This window comes from Lontra canadensis, unplaced genomic scaffold (assembly GCF_010015895.1).
Source record: "Lontra canadensis isolate GAN:19392208 unplaced genomic scaffold, GSC_riverotter_1.0 scaffold63, whole genome shotgun sequence".
Lineage (NCBI taxonomy): Eukaryota > Metazoa > Chordata > Mammalia > Carnivora > Mustelidae > Lontra > Lontra canadensis.
In genome coordinates, this window is record NW_022631057.1 from 10458648 (window position 1) to 10478576 (window position 19929).

The 19929-nt window shown below is 57.8% G+C and overlaps 1 protein-coding gene across 1 annotated transcript; it reads right to left on the bottom strand.

Moving 5' to 3' along the window:
* Positions 1–217: 217 nt before the first annotated feature.
* ETNK2 (ethanolamine kinase 2) lies at positions 218–17779 on the bottom strand. The gene is made up of 8 exons (XM_032878353.1): positions 17329–17779; positions 15346–15605; positions 12294–12416; positions 7599–7741; positions 6953–7036; positions 4347–4492; positions 2851–2924; positions 218–1210 (listed from the first exon to the last, which is right to left on the bottom strand). Exons 1-8 carry the CDS (start codon positions 17584–17586, stop codon positions 1138–1140), a joined length of 1161 nt encoding a protein of 386 aa, XP_032734244.1. The 5' UTR covers positions 17587–17779; the 3' UTR covers positions 218–1137.
* Between the last annotated feature and the right edge of the window lie 2150 nt (positions 17780–19929).

Genomic DNA, 19929 nt, shown 5'->3' on the forward strand with positions numbered 1-19929 from the left:
GCCATTTTAATGCAGAAAACCATGATAATTTACAAATGAATCACTTTTCTAGGCCAGAGCCTGGAGGCTGTGAGGGCAGAGAGGAGGTGGAGGCCGAGAGGAGGTGGAGGCCGTTGAGAGAGTCGGGAACCAGGACCGGCCGCTCAGCACCTTCATGACCCACCCATCCTACCCAGGCTCTTGGCCGCACGGCGAACCCCGAAGTCCCTAACCCTGTCCCCTTGACTCCCACTACTCATTTCCTAGCGGGAAGTCTTTGGGTCAGGACAAAAGGTGGAGAGGGAGAGACAAATCCTTGGAAACGAGGGCCTGGAGGGCAGGGAAGAGAACAAGGTGGGAAGCTGCTGGCCACGGTGGCCACCCTACTCTGGCCAAGCACAAAGCGGAGCTGGGCTCTGGAGGCCCAGGAGGGCACCACTCCCTTGCCTTCCCTCCCAGCAGGTGGCAGAGGGACAGAACACAAGCACAGAGCAAAAAGGGGAAGAGAGGGGAACACAGGTCCTGGGGCAGAGGTTTGGGAAGGGGTGGTTTGATTGGATCTGGCTTGGAGAAAGGGAGGGGATCTCGGATGAGGCGGCTTTGGGGAGCCGTTAACCCTAGTTCTAGATCATTCCCCCCAGATATGTACATCCATCTGTCAGAGTTGGCATGATGCTGGTTTGGGCTCATCAGCACCTCCCACGTGGGGCGTGCAGGGGGAGATGGGCTGGAGGCTCAGGGCACTGGAGGTAGAAAGGAGCCCTCCCACCTCCCCTTTTCCCCAAGCCAGGAAGGTCGAAGACACATCTAAGGCAGCCCCGATTCCAGCGTGGCCTGAGGCCAGGAATACCGGGCTTCCCAGGGGTGGTTATGGTCCAGGCCCTGGCTGACTGCAGGCACTTCCCCACCCCCAAATCTGGCATGGTGAAGGGGACCCCCAGAGCTGGGTCCTATCAGCCCCTCCAAACAAAAGAACGTGGTCTCCAGCAACATCCATGGGGTGGGGGTGGGGGCTGGCAGCAGGGATGGGGCCTTCTCCCTGGACACCCACCTGTCCCCTCTCCCACCTTGTCCAAGGGGGCGGACCCCAGAGCAGGACCGAGCCCCGGAGAACGGGTCTGGCCGGGCAGGTGGGTAAGGGAGAGATGGGGAAGCTGGTCACTTTGGCATCTCCAAGGCTGACACTTGAGGCTTCACCTTGAAGTACTGATGGAACCGGATCACTGCGTACCTGTGGGAGGGAGAGCAGGGGAGCCCGGCTGAGAAGGAAGGCCAGGTGGGCCTGCCGGGGGTGGGGGACTCACACCCTGAGCAAGTCTCACCAGCAACATCCCCAGGCAGGAGAATGTGGTTTTTTTTTTTTTTTTTCTTAACTTCCAACTATTTTATTTTTCTTAGATTAGACTAGAGCAGTCCTTCCCTAAATGTTTTTTTCTTTTTTTCCAGTTCAGCAGTGTAAAGTACACTTAGATCTTTATAAACAGCCCTCCAGAACTTTTTCAGTTGGCAAAACTGAAACTCTGTACCCATTAAACAGCAACTTACACCCCCCCCACCCAGCGCTTAGCAAAAACCACTCTAGTTTTTTTTTTTTTTTTTTTTTAAATTAAGTAACCACACCACATGTGTGGCTCAAACTCCTGACCCCGAAGTCAAGAGTCACATGCTGTACTGACCGAGCCAACCAGGTGCCCCCCTGCTCTGGTTCTGTGAACTTGACTAACTCAGTTACGTAACTGGAATCCTACAGTGATGGTCTGTTTGTGACTGGCTTTCGCTTAGCAGGTCCTCAGAGGTCCTACGTTCTAGCATGTGACCTGGTTTGCTCTCTTTAAAAAGCTGAGGAACACTCCCTCGTGTGTGTAGACCACCTTTGTGTCCCCAGTCAGCCGTCATGGACATGGGGTTGCTCCCGCCTCTAGGCTCTTGTGAATAAGGCTATCGACACGGGTTCACACATCTCTCTCTGACCCCCTGCTTTCGACTCTGGCTGCGCACACAGCAGTGAGAATGCTGGGTGGCTCAGGAATTCTATTTTTAAATTTTTGAGGGAGCTCGGTATTGTTTTCCCCAGCAGCTGTGCCCTTTTATGTTCCTGCCAGCAGCGGCCAAGGGTTCCGATTTTCTACATCCTTCCCAATGCTGGTTTTCTGTTTCTTTGACACAAAACAGCCATCCTAAGTGTGAGGGGAAGATCTCAGCTGTGTCTTTGGCCTTTTCTCCAGTCACTATGAACATTGTGAAGTCGGGGTAGTGTCTCCTTCCCAGCTGAGGGTGGGTGGGTTGGGGGCAGACAGGGCAACAAGACGAGACCAGAATGGAGAAAGGCTAGACCACACGATTCCTGGTCCTTGAGGCCACGTGTACCTGAGATGTTGGAGCCAGGAGACAGTACTCCCCAGGTCGGCCCTAGTACCTCACTGGGAGGAGCTGAGCCTGATACCCCACGCGGTAAGCGCTAAACCACCCGAGTGGCCTCAGAGTCACTTCTGCGCTCGGAAGAACTCTGTCCCCTCTGCCATAAAATGAACACTTCCTTTCACCACCAGGCTCCGTGGCCAAGAACTGGCTGCAGAACGGGGGGGCAGTGAACTAGGTCGTAAGATGTAGGAGGGAAATCGAATCTGCTGTGAGGCATGACGGGAAGGTTCAAGAATTTCTGACTACTTTTAGCGTGGTGCTCTGGGCTCAGGTGTTTCCCCTAGAGTGGTGACACCACTGGATATGGGGTGGCTGGATTGGGGACAAGTTAGCAGAGCAGAAGAAGGGACTTTGGATATTGTCTCTGGACTGCCCTTTGCACCCACACCCTTGGCTTGAGCTACTCCTTTCCCCCACTCCCCACCGCCCCAACTCGCCCTCTGCACTCACCTGAGGAAGTCAAAGTCGATGGTGGAGAACTGGTTCTGGATGAGGGCCCAGAGTGCCCAGAAGAAGTGAGATGCCTGGAAAGGGACCAGAGTAAGTCAGCAAGGCAACCACTCCTGCCTGTCAGGAACCCCACGGAGCCAGTCGCTGGTCAGCGTTTGGGGGGCTTTACTCCCTTGAGAAAAAGAGCTCCACCTGCCAGGTAGGGGTCCGTGGGATGGTGCTTCTAATGCTAAGCATAGCTCCATTCCTGGCATCTCCCCTGCCCAGGGGAGTCTCCCCGGGCCTTCAAGGCCAAGGCACCAGGATGAGATGAACCCCTGCCCCAGAGCACAGGCTCAGTCCCATCAGGAGGACCCCCTTAACTGACGCCCTCCAGCCCCTTTCCCTCTTCTGTCTGGAAGTGGGCTGGGTTGGGAAACGAGTGTAGGTGTGACAGCACGAGGCCCTGAGTCTGGGCTCTAAGCCTTCATGTGCTCCCCCCTTGACCAGAGGAGCCCTTAGGACAAGACCACCCCCAGGCTCAAGAAGCCAGAGCCTGCTCCCAGCTGTCCCTGAGCAAACAGTGGTGACATCATGACTAGCCCAAACCAGGGCACCCCACCCCACCCCACATCCTGCTCAGCCGGGGTTTGGCTGCACAGCACCTACCTCCACTTTTTAGGACTTCAAGGGGCATATAGACCAATTAGCAAAGTGTCAGTGATGACATGAAAACATTTAGCAAGAGGCAGGCCTAAGTGGAACAGTTAAGAAGCAGAACCTGATGGGAAATCAGTTTTGTGCCAATGAGGAAAACAGGAGAGGTAATCCAAAATGACAGGTAAGTAAAGATTCTATGTAAGCTCCTCGCTGTATTGTGAAATTCAGGGCAGTGGACCTGTCGTCTTGCTTCTGCGAGGCTGGCGTTAATAAGACTAGTTAGCAATCCCCTGGGCACACACCAGAGGAGACCGGCCACGAACCAGGTACCCTGGATGAATGGCATTCCTAATCGAGAACTGACCGCTCGGTAATTTGAGCAGGAAGAGCGGGATGGGAGAGACTTATATGCAGTTGAGTCAGTGGCAGTCGTTAACAAGGAGGATTGGAACTGACATTCTTTATCTCCTCCAAAGACTTAAAAAAAAAAAAAATGAGATGCATTTAACGGCAGCATGAGAGGCTAAAGTTAGACACTAGAGAGAATTACTTGTCCAAAGGAGAGAACTGCTAAAACAGGAAGCTGGGCTCTTTTTTGAAAGTCTTTCCCTAGGAAGGAGAGACTTGGGTAGGGAAATGCAGGGAAGAGGGCACCTACGTGTTCTGGGGATGCCCAAGAGGGCTCTTTCCAGACCTCACTTCCAGGGTGGGGGTTCAGGAGCAGGGGCTGGGGTCTCAGGACCTCACCTCTCACCCTGACCTCTGCTTCCTTTGCCCTGGGCTGTTGGAGGAGCTGGGGGTGCGTCCTTCCTCCCCTGCCGCTGGCCCCCGACCACCACCCCTGCGAAGGCACTTACCAAGGCGAACTTGTTGACTTGCACGTAGAGCCTCTCCACCTCCCTGGGGGTCACGGCCATGCCCTTCTGTGCCTGTAGGTAGTAGTGCAGCCACTGCAGCTGGGTCTCCCGGTTGGGGTAGCGGCAGTAATCCACCTCGTTCACACCTGAGGGGGAAGCGGCCACACGGCAGTGGCTGAGAGGCGGGCCCACCTGGGGCGGGGTGGGGGGGGACTCCTCCAGCTTACCTGTATACCCTGCTCCCCTCAACCTTTGTGTACGTCCTGTGGGGCTGTGCCTAGGAATACAGCCTCTCGACCACTGAACTTACCCAGTGTGGGGAGCTGGGGGTGCTGCTTTCCGTGGGATGGAGGAAAGCCGAGGCAGACTGGTTACAGGGCAAGGCACGATCTTGGGTGTGACAGGGACCCCTAAGACAGCATCGTTGTACCCCTGTGCCTTTCAGAGCAACTATGGCCCACAGGAGGTGCTCGGCCATAGCACCCCACCCGGGGCCGCCTCTTTGGTGGGATGCAGACCAGTGAAACCCCACACAAGGCCTTCCCGCCCATGGGCCAGAGTCTCCCATCTAGAAGTGTGGGTCTCTGACTGCCTCCTGGACCAGTGTTGAGCTGGATCCTTCAAAACATCACCCAGGGAGCTTGGTAAGAAGTTCCCAGGCAACTCTAGCCCCGTGTCCAAAACTCCAGATAACTCAGAAATGCAGCCAGGCTTGGAACCCCGGACCAGGTGGCTTCCATTCCTTCCGGTCCTGCCCTTGAGTCCTCCAGCTGCCAGCCCGCCCAACGCACCCCAGCCACATCCCTGGCCCAGTGGCAGAGGTTGGCCTTCAAGCTGGGACAGAGAGCTGCAGTTCACTTAAGACAGGAGCAGGGCCGCCCTGCCCATGGTTTCTTCCTCTCTTTTCCTCCCTGTCCTTCCCAAGCTCCCCTCACTCCTGGAGAAATACACTCCATCTCCTGGGGTCCCAAGAGGATGGCTGAGAAAGAATCTTCTGGTGCAGGTGTAGAAACCCCCAGAGAGCAGAAGCTGCTCCCAGGCAGCCATGGAGAGGGGAAGTCAGGGATGGAACGCTCACCTCCTGCCTCCCAGGACTGGGTCTCCCTGCTCCCAAGAACCCAGGAGTGCTCCCTCCCCAGCTCCCAGTCTCCTTCCCTGCCTTCCTCCTTCCTTCACAACCTGAGAGCACAATGCAATCTGCCCCTTGGGAGAAGTTCCAGCTGGATCTTGCCCCATGTGGGGCAGGAAGGCTTAAGATGCTTCAGAATGATCCCTTCTGGAAAGGCTAACAGGTCTGGCAGCTGAGCGCCCACAGGCCCAGGGCCCTGCCCAGCTGAGGCCCCACTGTCCCTTGGGTTCTTAGATGCCACTGGTGGCCATCCTGGGAAGTCACACTCTCAGGTACAATGAGTGCTTGACAGACCCAGTCACCTGGGCTTCTCAAAGGGACACAATTGGCCAGGCTTAGGCTGGGGAGTAGCCGAGGCTGGACCAGGTACTCGGTGGCTTGACAGCTGGCCTGGGTGTGCCTCACCTGTCCTGCGCCCCAGGGGCTGGCCCCATTCCCCTAAGCACCCCACACTACCCAATGTCGCTCCAGCCCCAGTGTCCAACTCCATCCCTGAGTCGCCTCTCTGGCCCCATCAGATCCTTTAACAATGAAGCTCTCAAGCCAGAAAAACCTGCCCGGCTTCTTTCACACAAATGCCGCTATTGTACAGCCTGGGCCTTGACCGGCCAGCACAACCAGACACCCCTCATCCAGCTGCGTCCGTTCCGGTGCCGGCCTCCTTAGCTACCAGAAAGCTTCCCTGCCTAGTACCAGTGAACACCAGTAGGAGGCTTAGCATGTGCTCCTCTTGTGTGTGGAGCTCACACTGATGAGAAGGAGGTACAGTTAATACCTCCACTTTGCAGAGGCCCAGAGAAGGTAAGTAACCAGCCCCAGGGTCACACAGCTAGTAAGCCTCAAAGCCAGGGTTTGAACGTGGACAGTCAAGTTGCAGAGTGTGTGCACGTTCCACCTCGATTCTCTCGGGACTCCAGCTTGTTCTGCTCCTCCTCTGCAGGCAGGACCCTTATGATTGTGCAGGCAGTGCTGGGCAGAAGGCAGCCTGAGCAAAGGGACAGGCAGAGGCTGTGCCTGGCCCATGCCAGCCCTACTACCAGGGGTAGAGGAAGGGGGCTTTTTCTTAAAATTTTTTAATTTTCTAAAGTAATCACCCGATGTGGGGCTTGAACTCATAACCCCAAGATCAAGAGCCACATGTTCCACCGACTGAGCCGGCCAGGCCCCCAGGGGTCTTTTCTAACTCGCATGCCAAGCCCGGGATCCTAGGGAGGGGACATTGTCCTGATGGGTACCCAACTGCCCGATGGGCTGGCAGGGGTCTGCTCTGTGGGCGGGTCCGGCCTCACCATGAGCCTTGGAGCCCCCTGCCAAGGCAGGCTGTGCCTCCCCTCCCTGAGCTGTGAGATTTTGGACGACGGGCTGTCACGCCTCCCCGCAGTGAGGGCAGACCCCCGCCCCCATCCTCACCCTGGACCTGGCCCTCCATCACGAGGAAAGTGTCTTGGACCGAGACAAACAACAATACCCTTCTCACCTGCAAACTCGTTGAAATGGTTGCCAATGTCAAAAGCTTGGTAGTTGTAGCCGGCGTACTCATAGTCAATGAACCGTACGTGGCCTGTGAGGGAAGACGGCGGCCATGAGGGTGGGTCCCGGGAGAGGGAAACGGGGCCCGATCAAGTCCCCACAGACCAGAATGCCCTGGTGGCGGCAACCCAGCCCAACCCACTCTCCCTGGGGGTGCCCTCGAGGCTGTTCATTTGTCCCCCTGCCCCCCAGCTGTCCGCACACACGTGGCTACTCAAGACATCTGTCCTCCGCGTGGCCAAGGAGCAGAGGTAAAGGTCAGGGCCCCCTGGGGGTGGAGCTCTCATGGGGCACACAGAAAGGTTCTGTCCCTAGGAAGGCCCGGGCCACCCCAGATGTCCTCAAAAGCCCAGAGTATTGCAGCAGGGGGGATGGCTCAGGTGGCCTCACACGGAGGACCTCCACAGACCACGGCATAGATTTTTTCCAAGTGGAAATGTATTTCCTTCTCCTTTTCTTAAGTTAACTTGAGACCTAAACCGGAAGGTCGCCTTTTGCTCATCCCGGGGCGGTCTGAGCAACGGCAGACGGAAGGCCGCGGACCGCCAGGGTGTGGCCCAGCTGCGGCCCAGCCAGAGCCGGGGAAGGCGTACCTTGGGTGCTGTCGTAGATGATGTTCTTGCAAAGCAGGTCGTTGTGACAGAACACCACCGGGGAGTCCAGCTGCGACAGGTGTTCCTTCAGCCAGGACAGCTCCTGCTCCAATACCTCCACCTTGGGGACATCTACGGAAAGGCTGGGCGGCGGCAAGAAAGGAGGCCGGTGAGGGGGAGGGCTGACAGAAGACAGGCGCTGGGCCTCAGGAGCCCTGCGTGCTGGCCCCGTCGCTACCTGCTGGGGACCCCTGGCCAAATGGGCCGCCCTTCAGACCCTCACCTTTGTCGTCTGGCACTAAGACGTCCTGATCTCCTGACTTCCTGCAGTTACCCTAAGCAGCTTATTAAAACACGGGTGTAAGAGCCTTTTGCAAAGCACACATGTCCCTGATCCAACAGTGTCCGTGCTACTTCGTGAGAGGGCGGGGAAGGTAAGGAAGGAGGCACAGGAAGGACGGGAGGGGACGACGCGTGTCTGCACTCAGTTGTTCCAGACGAGAACGAGGGCAGAGGTCTGCTCTCTAAAACAAGACTGGGGAGGCCTCACAGTGCCCTGCAGAGGGGCTGGAGCATAGACACTCCTGGTCCGTCCCCCTCCTCCTCCAGCAGCTGGGTGTCGCAGGTGGAAAGGCCCAGAGAGCTCATAAAGGCTAACTTCTCATCTCACAGAGAGGCCACTTGGGCCCACTGAAGGAAGCAAACAAACTGCTTCTTGGGCTCACTCCACCAAGACCAAAGGAATATTAAGGGCTTTCAGTCGAGCACTTGCTCTGTAGCTCCCCAGTGACTTGTCCCCTGCACCCTGAACTAGGAGCATGTGTGTCCGTGTCCCAGACCACGCATGCGTGCACAACTTGTATGCAGGAATACAGATGACAGAGGCCACCCCTCTTTCTGCCCTACCCCTTCTCGTAGTACCTAAGGTCTCGCTGCTGAAAGAAACCTGTGTCGAGGAATGAATGAATGAATGAATGAATGGGTCCCTCGGTGCCGGGAGCAGAGGCCATGGAGAGGCTGTTGAGGGCACACTGTGCTGGGACGCTCTGAACTTTGGTCCCCAGGAAGCACACAGGTCTGTGTACACTGAAAAACCAAACAGTTAGCACAGCCCTTAAAATCCAGAACCACCAATGGGTGGAGGGGAGGAGGCTGGGGTTTTATCTCCTGTTCTGTCTCCATGTAGCTGTTTGCTTTCTTATCCGGGGCAGCCCGAGTATGTGCGGGAGGATGAGCGTGAGATCCGTCCATCCTCCCAAAGGATGCCCCATCCCCCCGTCACGTGGCCCGGAGGCCAAAATGTGGCAAAGAGCATTCAGCGACTAAGGCGTCCCCCTGTCCCCCTGGGAAAGGCTGAGTGGCAGGCTCCCTCCCAGGCTTTGAGACCGTCAAAGCTGAAGAGGATCTGAGGCCTCTCATCCAAGTTGTCAAGGAAATGGAGGCTCAAGGAAGAGCAGAGGCCTTCCAGCTTCCAGATGTTTCTTGCACAGCTGAGCCCTCTTCCCCCAACCTAAGGGAAGCAGTCCTCAGCCTGTTCAGGGATGCAAAATCAAGCCAGACCTCCTAACTGCGAGGGTCCCGGTGCCCCTCAGAGGCTCTGCACAGGCCGCTTTGAACTGGGGGGGAGACTGCCGGAGATGATCGGGGGAGGCCTTCCTATATCCTCACCGGAGTTTATCTGGGTTGCCCGGTCTACAAAAACGCCTTTCAGTCTTGGCTCTCCTTAAGAAGATACCCTTCAAGATTTTTTTTTTCCTTGCTCGAAGACCATCTAAAGATAAGAATTAGGAGGCCTCCTTTGGTTTGCCCAGGTCTCAGCCTGAAAAACACGTCTTTGACATCTAAGATACGTGCTGCCCAGGCCCTGACCGCCGCCTGACCCCCACCTTACCCAACCCAAGGCCACGCAGATGGTTACTGGAGGAGCCATCCAGGCCTTCTATCTCCCTGGGCAGCCTCCCTCTGCTGCCCCACTTCCCGCCCCGGGCCACTTGAAAGCCTGCCAGCTTTGCTACCCTCAGCCCTGACACCACTAGACTTTCTCAAGGCTGTGGGGTTGGCAAAATAGTAACCGCCACTGTGTCACAGAAACTGTCACACCCCAGGCAGCCTGCCGCTCCTACTCCCTGGTCCCTCAGAGGCAGCAGGATGAGGGTGCAGGGTCCCCCCACCCCATCCCAGGGAAGCCTGGGGGTTCCTGATGAAAACACTGCTGCTTGGGGCTCAGTTATCCCAGGGTCATGATCCCAGGATCCTGGGATGGAGACCCATGTTGACGGAATCTGCTTCTCCCTCTCCTTCTTATCCTCCTCCCCACTCGTGCTCTTTCTCTCTCAAATAGATAAATAAAATCTTAAAAAAAAAAAAAAAAGAAAAAGAAAAAGAAAAAAAAAAAACCACTGTTGCCTGCCAAATGTCCCCACAGCTCTCCGGATATGGGCGGATGGAAGTACCTTCTCCCACAGCAGACTAAGTGTCCCAGCTTCCTGGCTCATCACCTTTGCCCTGATACCACACAACCATCTGCACCTCCTCCTGGTCCCCCGAAGCAGGGACCACCCCCACCCTCTATGCCCAACCAAACACCAAGGCCACCAAATCTATTTCCACAGGGTCCCTGACACACCTGCCACTCTCCACCCTCCCCCCATCACCATGAGGCTGCCCATGGATCTTGCTCATTCTTCCTGAGCGGGTCGCCCTACCTCCAATCCCTACCCCAACTTCCCCAAATCCCGCCCGACTCTGTCCCTTACAACACCAGAGAGCCTTCGTCCTAAACCACAGTCATGGTCCCTGCCTGGCTCAGAGGCCCCCGCAGTGACTCCCCACTGTCTGCTAAACAAAATGTTGGCTCCCTAACCTGGCTTCAAAGGGTCCTCCCAGTCTAGTTCCACCCCACCACCCACAGCCCTTTCCAATCTCTCCCGAAGGCCCATTCCAGCCACCCTCATCCACTTGCCACCCATGAGCCAAGTGAGTTCACACTATCTCTGCCAGCCCGAGTGGCCTCACTTCCCAGCTCTGCCCCTCCCGCCTCTGCCAGGAAGACCAGCCCTGGTTCTCCCACCCTACATGCATTATACACCCTGCCTTCTTTTGTCACTGTGCAAAGGCAGGTCCTATTTACCCAGATGGTTTCTGAGCTCCTTGAGGGCAGGGCCAATGTCACGTCTATATTTTTCATTGTTTTAAATCCCTGTTGATGTTTGTGAAAGGCAGGATTGACTAAATCAGGGGTATTAGACTGTGACTAGAGCTCACGAGTTGCATCTTGTCCCGGTGACTGCTCATCACTGCCCCACTTGGGGCAGCTTAGGTCATTTAGGACATGCACTGTCCCTTAAAGAGGCTCTGAGAAGTTAAACAGCTCAATTTGCCAAGGTCAAAGGTATGACAAGAGCAAAGGTGGTCAGTTCTGCAAGGACCACTCCACTCCCAACAAGGTCACCCCTGAAGGTTACATGGTAATAGTACAAAGGACTGGACTCTAGGCCTTGAGCTGCCACTGACCTTGGGCAAGTCCCATCCCCTCTCTGGACCTCAGTTCGTCCATCTACCAAATGAAAGTGGTGGGCTGCACGATCGGAGGGCCCTGTTGACTCAGACACCCCAGGGTCCTGCTCTCCATGTGCTGTGTTAGCCCTAGGGGATAGGCAGTCCTTGTCCCAGAGATAACATTTGGCACCGAAGGTCTGAATGTGGGCCATGCTGGACAAATAGTCCGAAAGCAGGGCTTGATAATCATTAAGTGGGAGGATCCAGATAAAGTCACGCGTGTGTGTATGATAGAGACACATGATTGGGATAGAGATAATTATTGTCTTGTCATCTTGGAGGAGGGAAGGAGATACCCTACTCCCATGAACCTTTAGAACAAGGGAGATGTTCAACCCAGCCGGGTACATGGAGGGATCAGAGACTCACTACTGCCTTTCCCTGCAGGGGAAACAGCACTCAAGGCTGTGCTGGGGACAGCCAGGCAGCCGAAGGCTAGAAGGACTTTCAGGTTGCCGGCTGGAGAGCCCGCTGTCTGGGAGCCCCGTCTTCCCTGGGGAAAGGCACTGTCAGGATGGGTGGAGTACCGATCCTTGGAAAGGGCAGTGAGGAAATGGTAAGCTGTCAGTGTGAACAAAGTGAGAGGCAGGGTCCCCAGGGGCATGTGGGGACGAGAGGCGTCCAGGCAAGTAGCAAGAGTCTTGATGTCCCAAGGGCTTGTCAACTGACAAGCTGAGTTTTGACTGACTGTGAACTCGGCCTCACTCCATTCTCAGAGGCCAGGCTCTCCCTTCTGGTTGCTCAGAAAGCAGCTTAGGTAGAAAGGGCCCTGGGCTAGGAAACAGATCCCTGCCCCCCCACCTCCACCCCATGAGCCCCACATCCTGGGTCAAGCCTAGTCTCTGAGCTTCAGTCTCCTTTAAGTAAAAGGGGAGACACAGTCCCCAACCCTCATCTCTACCACAACCAGAGACTCAGTGAGACACAAGCACACAGGCGTAAAGCTGTGGATCCAAGTTCCTCAGATTCAGTCCATCAGCCCAGCTCTGCTTGGAGACACAGACTCAGCAGTCAGGACCTAAGCCCCTCAGCCGCCAGGGAGTGGGGGTGGGATGGAGCCCGAAGAGTGAGGGGTGGAGGGATCCCATGAAGGCAGCAGAGACAGGGACAGCCTTGAACCCTCCCAGATCTTTGTACCTGGGGTTGATCTCGTTCTTCACAAGGGTGAAATAATTGTGCATCTTGTGCCAGAGGGTGGGCTTGGGCAGGCTGCCGTTGGCGTGGATGGTGTGAATCTTTGCCATTTCTAGGGCGATTAGCCTACACAGAAAACAGGAAGGGGAGAGGATCAGCGTGGGGCAGGCCCATCCCAGCTCAGCCCCTCCTGACCAGAAGGGGCTTGAACAGGGTGACGACTGGGGCCAGCCAGAGGGCTGAGTGTGGGACAGCTCTTTGAGGGACTCTTGCTCCTTCGGGAGGAGGGTCTGAAAATGACGTCAGGCCTTTAGCCCAGCATCGACTTTTCCAGAACCATAGCTGGGGCTGCTTCAGGGAGCAGGAAGGCAAAGCTGCGGGCCGCTGGCCACGGGTCAGTGACCCTGCCCCACCCCAAGGTCATGTACCCACAGCAACCCATAAGGACAGAAGGATCACCTGGGGATGGGGGCAGTGGCCCTCCTCCCTCCGGGGACTCTGATCCATGCCCGCAGGGGGAGGTGAATGCAGGGCACTAAGGGAATGAGGGGGGTGATGATGCCTGGCTGGGAAGAAATGCCCGCCTCTTATCAGCCTGGCCAAGGTAGGGAGGGAAGCAGGCCGGCCCAGGGCAGCCCTTTCCTCAGCGGCAGGGAGTTGATGCTGGCGGCTGGGTGCCAAGGACGCAAAACAAACCAGCGTTCTATTTTCAAGTTCTCCTGTGGACATTATCCAAGGTCCCGGGAGAGAAGGAGGGGGTGGTGGGGAAGGGGGCTGGGAGAGGGCGGGGGCGGATGGAGGGCTGACCGGTCAAAGAGGGAGGGCCTTGATAAGGACCCCAGCGTCTGAGGCCCTGCATCCCAGCTGGGCTCCCCCAGTCCTCTGCCAGCTCTCCCTTCTGGAGCCCCACCCCCAACCCGGCTGCCAAGCCTCCAACATTCAAGCTTCCTTCGCCTCTGCCTGTTGCTCGAATAATAATCACTGGGAAAGACAACAAAGGCATTGGCTGTTTGAAACCTTGTTACTGGGCTGTTCCAGGGACACCCCTCCCCTTGCCAGGTCCTGGGAAGGGGCAGGCTATCACCTAACAGGATAGCAGGGCAGGCTAAGGTCTCCTCCAGAAGCCCCCCAGGCTCCCACCTCCCGAAGGGCGGAGGGGGCAGGGGGCGTGGCAGCCCCGAGAGGGTGAGCGCAGAAGGCTGTGCTTTCAGAGGCCAGAGGCCCAGGGGGCAGGAGGGAGCCCGCCAGGGTTTTAGGCAAGGCAGGGAAAGAGACCTGAGACCCAGGCCTTTCCTTCCCGAAGGAAGATTCCGACTAGAGCATGAACAGAGCGTTTCCTTGAATATCAATAGGGCTGTTGTCTGAAAAAGCAATGGAAGTCACCTCAACACTCAGCATTTTTGTGCTGCAAAGCCTCAGAGAGGTTGGGAAGTGGGGTTCAGGGGAACATGAGGCCGTGGCTCTCCAAGGCCTCCTCCTCGCCTTTCCCTCAGAGATCCACCTTCCCCTGAGAAAGATAACGGGCTATCCTTGGAAAATCATCAGGGAAGAGCCTACCTCCTACACCTATCCCAGTTTCTGGCTCTCACCCAAGTGTAAAGTTATCAAACCCACATCCATCTTCAATCTTCCTGATGGTAATTGTTTCCACGAGAGCACAAGGAATGGTACCACTTCCCAGAGGTGGCCGGACACTGGGAGTGACCCAGGGACAACGTGCCAGTATTTGAGCTTATTTACACAAGACTGAAGGAGTGCCAGCAGTGTGGCGTGGGAGAAGCCAGCCCACGGTTCCCCGGGCCCCCACTCTGCTCTGACCGCCTGCTTCCAGGCAGAACACTCAGCAGGAGCCGGAGAAGACCACTGGACAGGTTTGTACGTCCCCCTAACTCCAGACAAAGACACACACACAGATACGACATACAACTGGACATACAACACAAATACCCCAGAGCCTGACCAGCCCCGGAGGGAGCACTAGAGGGAAAGCATCTCAGAGACCCTTCTAAGTCTCTGGGGGGCCCATCTGTCTCCACGAATAGGGCCAGGTGCACTTACTTGGGGTTAACTAGGTAACAGGTGAGGAAGCAAAAACTTCTTGGTCTACTCCCTAGATGACCTTTTTACTGTTTCACCTGGGTATCTGGAAAGTGCGTTCTCCTTGGCGGGGATGGGACTGAACCCGAGGATCCCAGGCTGCCCCCTGTGCTGCTGTCCAGGATCAGAAGTCAACCTCGGCCTGCCTGGGGACCTCGCTTGGCCAGAGGGCTCCGCACGCAGCGGTAGCATGGGAGGGAGGACCTGACCTCCGGGCCCACAAGGGTTAGAGGAGAGAAAAGGCACTAAGGGCTCCTCTTTAGTTCTCCCCCTTCCAGACCTTACAGAGGCAACCACGGTGCTTAAAGGTTAAGTCTGCTTCCTGGGCGCTACACATCCAGGCACTGGGAGGGGCTCCCAGGGGATCATGGGTTCTGGTGAGCCTCGGGAAGGAAGCCTTGGCAGCTTCCCAAACCTGGGCTCCCACTTTGTCGGGGAACCTGGACGGAGCTCAGACTGGGGGAGGGCTGGTGTCTCTCTGGGCTGCTAAACCCAGGCTCCCCCTGGATAGGGCCCATTCTCTTAGCATGCCTGAGCTCCTGGCAGGAGGGGAGGGGCAGGAAATCCTGGGCGCTCTGGGGATTTGGCTCAGATTTCATTTCCAAGGCTTCAAGATGTTTCCAGGTCAGATGTGGGGTGGGCAAAGGGCGGAGACATGAAGCCCGGAAGCAGAGCCCTGCTGCATTTAGGGAAGCAGATCCTTTGGTCCCAGGTTCACCAAATTCTCAGTTGCCTAAGAAGCAGGTCACCTTTCCAGCGGATGCCACTGAAAATCCATACAGACCGATGGCCCCTCTCTGCAGAGCAACGCGTGCGCACACACAAACACACATTTTCATGCAATTTCAGGAAGTTCACAGACCTTATGACTCTTTCATGGACTCCACTCTATGCCAAGGAAGTTGGCCAAGGCTTGAGGAATCGTGGAAATGAATGGTAACCCGGGCCACCTTCTCACCTGAAGAGCCGGGGCTCCCGGATGTGCTCGGGTCCCAGGGCCATGCCCCTCATGTACTCATAGCACAGCCCATTCTGGAAGGTGCAGTAGAGTTTGGGGGCGCAGCCATGTGCTCGCAGCAGCTGGAAGTTCCTGACCTCATTCTCCCGGTCCACCAGCAGCTCAGTGCGCTCCCCGTACACCCGGACCAGCACGCAGTCCCGCATGTCCTCCTCCACGTAGCAGGCCACCAGCTTGTTGGTGATGCCATCAGTGAAGCGCTGGCATGGGGAGGGGGAGCACAAGGGCGTGTGGGGCAGGGTCTCTGTTCTGGCCATGCCCATGGCTCCCCACCTCCAGCAAGGGGTGCTCATTTGCATGCCCAGCACAACCATGCAGAACCCTGCCCCGCCATCCTTCGGGAGCTCAGCACTGTTCCTAATGCTTTACCATCCTCAGTGCTTGGGAGAGCCTGAGTTCTAGAAGAAAACCTCAGCCGAGGCACCCTCACCTCTCCTGAGTTCGCTTCTAGCAGATGGGATTTGGCAGTAGAGGAATTTCCACACTCCTTGGTGGGACAAGCCCCCTCCCCACTTCTTACCCCTCCATCCCTGAAAGAAATCTCTATGGACCAGATTGTGCCCAGGGAGGATCGGGAGTTGCCCAGGACAAGTACATCCTGACCCAGCTGCCTCTCCTCCTTTGCCCGGCCCAGGACTCTTTGCTGCACCCCACACCCCATCCAGCCACAGCAGTGCGGAGTTTACAGAGGCTGGAACTCAGCGGAGGGTTTTAGGGGTCAGAGCTCCTTAGGGCCTCTGAGTTCCAAACCAGAAAAGACAAGAGGCCAGGGGCTGGGGTGGGGGAAACAGACTAGACTTTCTGGGTACGGTGACAAGGAGGACTGAACCATGAAATTGACAGGGCACAGTGTGACAGAGCCAGTAGGGGATTAAAGGACATCCGAATTAATTCTAGGTGGGGAAACTGAGGCCCAGAGAGGGGAAGGACTGGCACGTAGCATGTTCCATCAGTGCTGAAATTAACCTCAGACCTGCTCAATGCCTTGTGGGTCTTACAACTGAAGCGCATCTTTTATTTCGAAAATGCTACCCACCCATCTTTCCCCCAAGAGGTGTCTGTCAGCCTCTGCATTGGGGTGGGGGAACCTGGCCTCTCCTCACCCTGAAGGCCCAGCAGCAGGGAGGCCCCTGACACTCCAGAACTAGCCCAGCTCCGGACTTCTTCCTCCACAAGCAGCTCCCAGAGGGGCTGTTGGGGGAGGGTGAGCAGGTGAAGACCCTTTAGAGGATGCAGATCAGCTGGGGGGTCTGCCCAAGGATCCTCAGTCGGAGGCTCTGCCCACATCTGTGTCCCGGAGAATGTGCCCAGCTGGGGATAAGGAGGCCCCCCTGTGTGGGGGGGGGGCGGTGCAGAGCCTGAGCCTGGGGAGACGGGGAGGGTTTCCATCCGGCGCAGGGGCCCTGGGCTAAGCCGGAATTCCACACGGTGGCTCTTGGGACCCGCTCAGAGCCTGGAGACTTTGCTCCCACCACGGGGTAGAGAAGGCAGGGGTGTGTGTGTGTGTGCGGAGGTGGGGGGGGGCTCCCTTAAAAGTTCCTGCCTCCTCAGGTTTCAGCGCCGGCCGCGCGCTCCTGGGGCGGCGAGGGGCACTGGCGCGCGGCAACAGGGGGTGGGGCCCGCGCGCGCAGCATGCTGACGGTGGGCAGGTGGACCTCCGGGCTGCCCACGAGCCCCCAGGAGGAGGGGGGTGTGGGGACCAGGGGAGGGGATGGGTGGCCGAGGAAGGTGGGAGCCTGGCTCTGCTTGGGGACCAGAACAGATGGAGCAAAATACACACCCAAACCACCATTGCAACCCTGCCCTGCACAGCGGCCGCGCACCCCTGGGACCGCCACCCGGAAGGATGCACGGACAGACGTTCACGCATCCCCGCTCCAGCCCCGACAGGGCCCCGGCGCGGCCCCGCGCCCCCTCGGCTACCTTTGTCCGAACTTGCTCGGGCTTCCAATGCGGCCGCAGCTCCTGGATGAGGCGCAGGGCACCCGGGAGGATGTCGTCCTGGTCCACGGATATGCCGAAGCAAGGGACGGCGGCGGCCCTCGGGGCGCCCGGCGGCTCCCGGCAGCCCGCGCTGGCCGCCGCCTTCTCCTCCATGCCCCATGAGCACTGCGGGCACGGCGCCTGCCGCCGCAGGTAAAAGGGCGAGCACGGCAGAGGAGCCGAAGGGGGCACAGCCATTCCCAGCAGCCCCACCCCCTCGGAGCCGCCGCGCGAGCGCTAGCCCCTGCGGGGGGGCCCGGCGCGGCGGTGGGAGTGGTAGAGGAGGGGCCAGGGGAAGTCCATGACTCAGGAGCCCGCTGCCCGCTCCGATCGGCGCCCGAAGCCGACCCGGGAACGCCGTGGCCCGCCGCGATTGTGACATCATCACGGGCGGCGGGCCGCGGGGCGGGGGCCCGGGAACGCCCCCGCCCCGCCCCCGCCCCGGCCCGCGGGCCGCCGCGGAGTCCGCGGCAACCGCTACCTGGAGCGCGGGGCGGGGGTGACGCCCTCGGGGTGGCCGTGACGCCGGGGGCGGGGCATGGGATAGCCCCGCCCCGCCCCGCCCCCACCCGGGTCCCAGGCCCAGCAGCGCGGGGATCGCACCCCGGCCTCTGAGCCCGCGCGATGGCCAGCCTCCTTCCCCTTGCATCGGCGTGGGCCGCTCTCCCTGGGCAGCCTGGGGCAGGGCGGGAGGAGGCCTCTTCCTGCGCCCCGGTTCCAGCCTAGTGGTTGGAGATCTGGCTGCCACCAAGAGGTCGGCTTGGACTCGCCTACCTGTGCCCCAGGTCCCCGCTGGAAAAGGAGTCCCCCGCTTCATCTCAGAGGACCTTCTCCCTTCTATGCAGGGAGCTCCCCAGACAAATCCTAACCTACCCCCCCCCCCCCGCCCAACGCATGTATTAGGTGGAGAGGTGACATTGGGTGATGCATGTGGAGGATGGGTGCACGAATGGGAACTAAGATCGCTTGCCTTCAGCCCCGGTGGGAGAGCTCTCGCAGCCCCATCCAGAAAAGTGCCTACAGAGAAGGGGCCTTCTTCTGTTTCTCCAAGTTGTTCCTTTGGCCTCTTCAGGAACATCTCAACCACAAGGCCCCTATCATTATTGCTGTCCAGAATCCAGCTCTGCCCAGTGGAACTTCTGCGATAGTGGAAACGTTCTATATCCGTGCTGTCCAGCACAGTGGCCACTAGCTAGCTACCTGTGACTGCCCAGCACTTGAAATACGGCTAGTGTGACATTCGACTTAATTTTAATATAAATCGCCCTATGATGCTATGGTATTGGACACTCAGGAGACGGGGAAGCCTGCCTATTTCAAGGTCATGGAGCCCCAGGACATAGAGCTGGAAAGGACACTGACTCCAGCTCTGCCTTTTTGCAATGAGGAAATAAAGGCAGGCTGGCAAGAGAACTTAGAGAATGGGGCAGGGGGTCCCAGGCTAGGATCCAGGATCCTGAACACAGACTCACGATCTTGGCTTGGGGAGGGGACCCTGCCGACAGCTCCTGCCTTTGGGCATCTGCTCTAGAGGAGCCCCAGGGTCCCACACAGTCCCAAGGGGTTGCAATTCTGGAGCTATGAGGTTTGCCAGGGGCTTGGTTGGGCCACACTGTGCTTCACCCTTTTTGGTCAAAGGGTGACCTTTGGTCAAAGGGCTACCGCGAAGGGGGCCAGTATCCACGACTTTAGGTCGTGCTGCTTCTCATTCCCCAACATACACACCCCATGCTGGTGCTGGTCGCCCGAGGAGTAAGAGTGGGAGAGGACCTCAGCCTGTCGCGTTCCATGTCTGTGAGAGGGGGGACAGCTGTGTATGTGGTTGTGGGCTTGTGCATGTGGGCCCCTCTCCAGGGCGCGTGCAACTCTGTATCTGTGAAGGTACACCTCCATGGGTTAAGGGGCCCCCGGCACCTGAGTCATATGGGCTGGCTTCTAATCTTGACATGTTTCGATGAGCCGTCTTGGTCCCATGCCTTCCATTCTCTGAGCCTCCGTTTCCCCGCATGTACAAAGGGAGTATCAGTCAGATCTCTGGTGTTCCACATTGCCAGGCGATGGTGTCTTAGACTGCATGTGTCAATGGCGACATGGGCCGGGGGGCTAAGGGATGTGTCATGCACGAGGGGCCCAGCGGAGCCTGAGTTTGAGGCTGGCTTCTACCAGCTGGGAGCACCTTTCTGACCCACAGTCTCAGGTCACAGCATTAGCCCTGGTCCTGCAGGTGCTGCGGGGGAGCACGGAGCTGGCTGTGTGTGTCAGCAGCCCCACCTGAGCGAGGATGAATGGCATCACCCCTGCACGCAGGAACCTGTACGTGCGGGTGAGTGTATAGTTTGTCATTCTATGTCACATTCCTGTCTGCACATGATCCCTGGCTGCGTCTCTCATCTCAGACCCCAGTGAACCCAGGTGCAACAGGGCTGTGAACATGAAGTCTTTATTGTTTGTTCTCGAAGCAGGGAAGCGCTGATGCTGGAGGCAGAGCAAGCATCCGGGAGGAGCTCCACACCCCATGCCCTTGCGTGAGGGCTCCGGGGG